This window comes from Microtus oregoni, unplaced genomic scaffold, assembly GCF_018167655.1.
Source record: "Microtus oregoni isolate MIOR12 unplaced genomic scaffold, Mior012 000019F_ref0000042, whole genome shotgun sequence".
Lineage (NCBI taxonomy): Eukaryota > Metazoa > Chordata > Mammalia > Rodentia > Cricetidae > Microtus > Microtus oregoni.
The window spans coordinates 10,558,793-10,566,816 of NW_024543078.1; the positions used below are offsets into that span (position 1 = coordinate 10,558,793).

The 8,024-nt window shown below is 57.1% G+C and overlaps 1 protein-coding gene across 6 annotated transcripts in view; it reads left to right on the top strand.

The window, feature by feature from the left end:
* The window catches only part of Kdm4b (lysine demethylase 4B), an 87,457-nt gene extending 81,008 nt beyond the window's left edge, over nt 1-6,449 (top strand). For all 6 annotated transcript variants that reach the window (XM_041669081.1, XM_041669082.1, XM_041669086.1 and 3 more), the window contains 5 exons: nt 1,858-2,043; nt 2,148-2,312; nt 2,386-2,505; nt 3,648-3,740; nt 4,421-6,449. In XM_041669081.1, coding sequence (XP_041525015.1) covers nt 1,858-2,043; nt 2,148-2,312; nt 2,386-2,505; nt 3,648-3,740; nt 4,421-4,603 — 747 coding nt within the window. In that variant the 3' untranslated portion in view covers nt 4,604-6,449. The remainder of the gene's footprint in view (nt 1-1,857; nt 2,044-2,147; nt 2,313-2,385; nt 2,506-3,647; nt 3,741-4,420) is intronic.
* The last annotated feature ends 1,575 nt before the right edge of the window (nt 6,450-8,024 follow it).

An 8,024-nucleotide genomic window follows, 5' to 3' on the forward strand; every position in this document is an offset into this window, starting at 1 on the left:
GTGTGCAGGGCACAGAGGTGAGAACCTACCCCCAGGTTTAGCCAGGCAGCCCCGGTCTCTCTACAGATATTTCCAGCTGCTATTAGTGCCCAAGTTCAGCGCGCTGGCACTGCATGAGAGCTGTCCCAGCAGGCCCTGGCAGCTCCAGCCTTCCCCCTGCCCAACCTGCCCTCCACAGTGCTTGCCTTCTGTGACTTGGGGAAGAGGAGCCTTGTCCTATGCTGTGAATCCTAGCTCCCATAGAGTGATATCCCAAACTTCATCTTCCTCCTGTGTTACAGACACAGTAGTGTGTCCTGTGTGTGCACACATGTGCAGGCATGTGTCGAGACAGAGGACAGCTCCAGGGGTCAGGGGTTGGTCTTTGCCCTCCATCCTGCTTGAGATGGGGCCTTTCCATGTGCATGCCCAGCTGCCTGTCCACCCAGCTGATTCCCATCACGCCAGAGCAACACTGGGTTACACATTCCACATCTGGCTTTACATGTGTTCTGATGATGCAAACCCGTGTCCTCAGAGCTAGACAAGTGCTTTCCCCCTGAGCCATCTCTCCAGCCTTCTTCCTCTTTACGAATGCATGGCCAGGCTCACCCACCTGCTGGTCTCTGCATCCTGGAGCATGTGATGCAGGATAGTCCTGTCTGCATGCATGCAACAGCACGAGTCGCCTTTCCTGTGTCCTCCATCCCTGCCCTGGGCATGCAGCCCCTTTCCACATCCCTTCTCCGTGGTCAGAATGCAGGGACAGCTCCTGTGTCCTGGCGCACTGCACGTAACCCCCCTCCAGTCCGGTGGTTTCCCTGGGCAGTCACTTTGAGAACTGTTGGCCCCATCCTTGACCCATTTCCAGTTTGTTCCCTAGTGTCTGTTGGATTGAAGGCACTCCATGGTACATGCTGAGGCTCATGTAAGCATGGCCTCTTCTGGTTCATGAATTAACACACACCCTCTGTAGCAGGATTATGGGGGAGGTCCGAGTTTGCCCTGGTACTGTGGCCTCTAGACAGACTCCTGACCTTTCTGGGCTTCAGCTTTCCCAAGGGAGTTTAGACTGCCATGGCATCTGGAGAGCATCCATCCCCGGGCCTGTCTTACTGCAACTCCTCCCCTGCACCCCTCTCCCCGCTCCTGCATATGGGCTGAGTAGGCCTGGATGTAGATGGCTTCCTGAGATCTATGCCTAGTGGCTGCCTACCCTGTGTGCAGGGCATGGGGCAGCCTACATCTGGAAGATGGCCTAGTTGGGAGGTGAGGGAATGAAGACGGCTCAGATCAGACCTTGGAATAGCCTCATCTCAGGCACTTAGCACCACACTAGGGGAGGGCAGGTGGCTGTGGTCAGGCTGGAGGCCAGGCCCTCAGGTAGGGGCATGGACAGTGCCTGTATTTGTTTTGCCTGGGTCTTTTCCCCTGCTGCCAGGACATACTGAGTGGAAGACCACTGGGGAGCCCTGGAGGGACTAGGCTGCCTCACAGCCAGAGCCTGGGCTCTCCAGTGATTGGTGACAGAATTACAAGTTCAGGGGCCATGTTCCAGCCCAAGGTTACAGGTCCCCTGAGCAGGCCCAGTGGATGGCCTTTAGTGAGAGCATTATGGCTCAGGTGGATAGTGTGCTGACTGCAAATCCTGAAACCCTGTCTGTACACGTGTCTTCTCCATCCGTGGTCCTGACAGTTTGAACCCTATGGCACTGCACCAGGAGACATAATCCCCCAGCTCTGTGCTGCAGGGAGGGTGGGGACGTGGTCAGGGAGGAGGCCTGAGAGGTGGCATTTTGGGTTCAGATGATTGCCCCCACCTGTTCTGGAAGGTACCTCTCTGGCCTTGCTGGTAACCCTGCACCCCATCCTATGCAGAAATGTGTGTACTGCCGCAAGCGCATGAAGAGAGTGTCCGGTGCCTGCATCCAGTGCTCCTATGAGCACTGCTCCACGTCCTTCCATGTGACCTGCGCACATGCTGCTGGTGTCCTCATGGAACCCGATGACTGGCCCTACGTGGTGTCCATCACCTGCCTCAAGCACAGAGCAGGCGGCCTTGGGGTGAGTGCTGTACCAGGGGACCCGCCCATGTGTACTAGCCCTGACCACCGGCCTTGTCCACTTGAGCAAAACCCCACCCACATGCGCCATCGCCCCGCCCCTAGGGCCAGCTCCTGCGTGCTGTGTCCCTGGGCCAGGTCGTCATCACCAAGAACCGCAACGGGCTATATTATCGCTGCCGTGTCATTGGCACCACCGCACAGACCTTCTACGAGGTCAACTTTGATGATGGCTCCTACAGTGACAACCTGTACCCAGAAAGCATCACGGTGAGGGGCGGGGCAGGGAGTGGAGGGACGGGATGAGCATGCTGGGCTGTGTCTCACCATACCCTTCCTGCAGAGCAGAGACTGTTTGCGGCTAGGACCGCCCCCGGAGGGCGAGCTGGTGGAGCTGCGGTGGACAGATGGCAACCTGTATAGAGCCAGGTTCATCTCTGCGGCCACCAGCCTCATCTACCAGGTGAGTAGCCTCCACAGCAGCCCTCTAGCAGACACCCAGCCTCTGCCCCCTACACTTTGTCAGTGCTCACAGAGAGGCCAGGGCTGGGGACTCGGGACTCACTGCACTGCACCGCACCGGGGTGGGGGCAGGAGTGCGGTGCTGCCCACCAAACAGCTTGAGGTGGAGCTGCCAGCCTGCAGCTGCACAGCAGCGCCTTGTCTCAAAACAGCACCATGCACAGAGCCAAACAACAGAACTGCAGCATGGCTGTGCCCCCACCTGGGTGGGGAAGGGGGGGACAGTCCAGCACAGCTATCCCTTTGCCTGGAGACCAGGCAGCATGGGGACACACACAGCACACGTGTGGATAAACAAGGTGCTGGCATAAAATGGTAGGCCAGCCGGGTTACCCCACCCTGAAGCCCAGTAGCTAGGGACAAGTGTATTCACATGCCCGTCACACTCCTCTCAGGATATTTCCAGAAGCTGTGTGAGCCTGCACAGGGCAGCCTGGGCTGAGGGCTGCAGCTGTTCAGAATGTTGGGGCTGGGGTACAGCCTGCTTCTTGTAGTATCACAGGCGGGTGGCACAACTCCCCTCCTGCGGGGGAATCCGACTTCCAGTGCACGGGACTGTCCAGCTCCTGCCTTGGCAGGAATCCTGCCCGAGGGCACTTCCAGTGTCCCTGCTAGGCACCAGAGGAGCCTTAGTTTCCTCCAAATGACTTTACCCAGCCAGAAGGCCAGGCTGGGACCTAGGCCCCTGATTGCTTGTGCTCCTCATTGCTGTCCCCAGAGAAGGTGACCAGATGTCAGAGCCCCCATGGCGTCTGCCTCCCAGCTAGCAGCCCTACCCAGCCCCTGGGCATCACTTCTGGAGGACGGGGCCTATTTGGAGCGGTGGGCTACATGTAGCTGCCATTCTGAGTCGAGAGAAGCGGGTCCCAAGGACCCTGTGAGCCCCTTAGCCTCCTGCCTGGGGCCAGTGCTGCTGCCCAGGTGCTAACTACCCATGTCAGTCATCTGTCACCCAGCGCCTCCTCGGGACCTTGGCAGCCCTGGGCTGACCCAGGCTGCCTGAGCCCCTGACACCTCTGGGCTCTTGGTGGGTAGGACAGCATCCTGTGGCCATCCTCATGCCGACACCCCTTGTTGCTGCAGGTGGAGTTTGAGGACGGGTCTCAGCTAACGGTGAAACGTGGGGACATCTTCACCCTGGAAGAGGAGCTGCCCAAGAGGGTACGGTCCCGGCTGGTAAGTGTCCTGGGCACCTCCCTCTGGGGCATGGAAGATGCATGTCCCAGACAGGCTGTCCCCTCCTCCTTGGCCATAAATGATGCTCTGGCATTGACCACAGTCATGCAGGGCTCACCACTCTGCTCAGCCAGGGACAGGTGGGGGACCACCCTTTGGATGTGAATCAGGGTGCAGTGACAGGCACGGTCACAGTCCTGAGGGCTTTGCCAGGGCGACAGCCTAATCCTTCTCTGTAGTTGAGGTTTTTGTTTTTTACACTTTGAAGACTTGCCACCCAGCTCCCAATTTATACAGAGACTTGTTCTTACTTATGAATGCCCGGCCTTAGCTTGGCTTGTTTCTAGCCCGCTTTACTAGCTTAAATTATCCCTTCTCTTTAACTATGCTTTACCTCTGGGCTTTTTACCTTTCCCTCTTACCGGGTGGCCTCCTCTCAATCTCCTTTTTTTACTCTTTTCTCTCCCGCCTAGATTTCTTCTATTTATTCTCTCTGCCTGGCAGCCTATTTCTTTCTCCTTCCTTTCAGCTCTGTAGTAGACCAATTGGGTGTTTTAGGCAGGCAAACACACAGATTCACAGAATTAAATGCAACATGAAAGAATGCAGCACAGCCTTCTGTCATTACATGAACACAGCCCCTCTGAGACTAACTCCCTCTGTGTCCCTGGCGTCTGCAGTCCCTGAGCACCGGCACTCCACAGGAGCCCAGCTTCTCTGCAGAGGATGTGAAGGCTGCCAAGCGTCCACGGGTGGCTGCTATGGTAACCACCACCACCCAGGACACAGGGCACAGCCCGGAATACCTGGCCTTCGTGGAGAGCCTGCTGCAAGCGCAGGGCCAACCTGGAGCACCCTTCTAGATGCTGCCCACTCCCGTTCCCACTGCGGGACCTACCTGGGCAACAGGACCAGCAGGATCCAACATGGCCGGACTCAGGGAGAGGGGCCAGTGTCCCTGGACTGCAGCGATTCCGTGGGACCCATCCTGGCTGTGCTTTTCTCCTAAAGGTGCTACGGGGCATCTCAGAGCCTCCTGTGACAGACGCCAGCCGAGGACACTGGGGCACAGCCCCAACCTGTTTTCTAGATTCGTGGCTTTAAACACGGACAGTGACCTACTCTTTTCCTCGGAACCAAGACCCGAGGAGATTCGTCCTTGTTCGCCGCTTGTGGAGGTCATTTCTCTCCTCAGCAGCTGGAGAGGCACTCTGACGGCAGCTAGCACACACTGGCCTGTGTGGTGTCCTGTGTGGTAGCTGCTGGTAGTGTCTTCTGCTTCCTGCTGGGGAGGCGGGCCCTGCAGGCGCCGTCCCTTCCCTGTCCTGTCCCCCGCCCCATGCAGAGTCTGCCTCTGAGGCCTGGCATGGCAGCTGCCCCATGGGTGAGCCAGGCTGCAAGGTGGTTGAGTCCCACGGCTGTGGCCTAAGGTCCCATGAGCCTTCCCCCTGACAGAGCCTCTGTGTGGCTGAAGGCAGGGGAGCAGGTGCCGCCTTCCCTTGCGGCATGGGTTGAGTGACAGGGACACCGACTACTCAGGCCTGCTCTTTACTAGTGGCCACTGCCACCCTAGCGCAGTGCCCAGCATGGACAGCTCATCTGTAAGTGATAAAGGACTGCACAGACAGGCCCTGGGGACCTGTTGGGTGCCCAGTGACCACTGTGTCCACATGTACTTTGAAATTCTATTTATATTGTAAAGAGAATTAAAAGGGCCCAGCCTTGGGCCTAGAGGAATGGGCTGGGCCTCAGGGGCCTCAGGCTTCATCTCATGGGCTCTGCAGAGGCTGCGGGTGGCCCGCACATGTGTCTCACAGAGAGGCCTGGGTTTTACAGTGTGCAAATCAAAAACAGAAACAAAACCTCGCTCCTCCCTTACTTTTCTCCCCACCCCAGATGAAGGATGCCATATTTTTGCCTCAGTTCCCAGCCTCTGGCTCAGGATCCATTAAAAGCCCTCAAGCACTTCCTATTCCTGCCTGGCCACGGCTATGTTCTCATTTCTGGCCAGGGCCAGGTGGGCTCAGGACAGAGGTTTCCTTGACAGGACGATGGGCACAGCATGTCCTGGTCTGGATGTAGGGGCTGCCGGGAGGTGAGACACCATCCGCTCCAGGGGCACGGTGCTGAGGCAGTGTGCCCTGCAGGCTATCAGGGCCCTGCAGGCTATCAGGGCCCTGCAGGGTATCAGGGCCCTGCAGGGTATTGGGGCTCTCCACTCCCTCATTTGTCAGCAGCTTCCATCTGCTTCCCGTGCTAGCAAGGGCCACAGATGAGCAATGGTGCTGCGGCCAAGCAGATCTTGGCGTGCTGGAGCAGAGAGAGGAGTGGGGGGCAGGGCCTGCTGGTGGGTTGCAAGGGAGACTTGGGTTTGACCCTAGGGAGGAGGAGCGTGGGAGCTGCAGAGAAGCCCACAAGGGATCTCAGCAGCAGGCAGCCAGGTGGGGCAGATGACCCTGGTTTTCCATTCCTCTTTGAAACATAGACTAGACTTTGGAACAGGCAAAAGCTCTGGAGGAAAGGGAAGGCAGCCCTGATGGGGACATGACCAGGATCCTGTGGGGGTAGGGTGTTGTGCCAAGAGGGGACATCTAACTAGCTCTGACCCCGACTGGCAGATCCTACTGAGCTCAGACGTGAGACCTGCAGCCTTGGGCCAAATCTAGCCCTAGACCTGTTTTTTGTCAATAAAGTTTTATTTGCACATGGGCCACCGTGATACTTATTTGCATGTGGCAGCCATTGGTCCTAACCTCAGATTGCTGAGTGATTGCCTGACCTATAAAGCTGAACCTTGCTTGGACCTGGGCCACCTGCTACGCAGCCCCTACCCTGGCAGCCAGGGGCACCCAGAAGCACCAAGTCAGTGCCTGGTTTCTTCAGTAGAAGCCTACCAGGTCCCGCCTGTCCCCGCCCCATCCCCTCTGTTCCGGTCACTCATACTCATAGGCTCTCAGGTTCCTGCAGCTGCACCTAATTCCAGGAGGTCAGAGTGGAGAGACTGCATGGCCTCCATCCTTATCCTGCCTGTGTGTTCCACGGATGAGTGCTCCCTCCTGGGCTTCCATCTGCAGTGGTTACAGTTCACGGCTTCCTAGACAACCTGAAAAGTCATGTCCCCTTCTCTGTCCTCAGACCTCCCCATCCCACCCTGTCCGAAAGCTGGCCGTCCGGCCACCCAGGCCTATGGAGAACCTGTCTGAAGACCTGAGTCACAAACTCAGGGGCATCACCAAAGACGGGGGGTGGGGTGGAGGGCAGGGGACCACTGCCTCAGGGCCCTACACTTGCAGTGGGAATGAATGTGATCTCTGGGGTCTGTAGCCCTCTGGCCCTTCCTTGCTAGAGAACATACGGAATGGCTGCTGCCTGCACGGCTGAGCAGAATAGAGACCTCATGTCCATTCTGACCCCACACAATCCAGCCTCAGCCTCAAGAAATGGAACCCAAGCTTCCACTGCTTGGGTTGTCCTGTTGCTTCTCTTAATCGTTTTCTGGGGCTGCTGGCAGACTAGGACCCACAGGGCTATGCCCAGCCCAACACTCCGTGGTCCCAGCCTGCAGGAATCCTGAATCCCTTGACTTGTGGCATGATGCTCTAGCTCTGACCTCAGTGTCTGAGTGTTTCCAGTGCTGTGATCAAATACCATCACCAAAGCAACCGGGCAAGGGAAAGAGGTAATTCAGCTTACACTTCAGTTCATCATCCAGAAGCTCAGGACAGGAACCTTGAGGCAGGAGCTGATGCAGAAGCTGTGGAGGATGCTGCTGTTGCTGCTGCTGCCGCCACCTGACTTACTCCCGATGGCTTGCTCAGCCTGCTTGCTTACTTTCTTTAATATATATATAATTTGAGACAGGGTTTCTCTGTGTACCTCTGGCGGTCCTGGAACTCACTCTATAACTCAGGCTGGTCTGGAACTCACTGAGATCCGCCTGCCTCTGCCTCCCAAGTGCTAGGATTAAAGGTGTGCACCACCACTGCCTGGCTCAGCCTACTTTCTTGTAGAATCCAGGGCCAGCACCCCAGGGATGGCACCACCCATAATGGACTGTGCCCTCCCCCATCAATCACTAAGAAAATGCCCTACAGGCTTGCCTACAGCCGGGTCTTATGGAGGCATTGTCTCAATTGAGGCTCCTTGATTTGGAATGCGGCAGGACCCGTCTTCTTGCAACTTTGTTTCTCCATCTTAGGTGTGAGATCCCATCAGACAAACCAGCTCCTCAGTCCTGCAGCACTGTCTGCAAACACTTTCTCCCAGGTTCTGGAAGAACAGAGC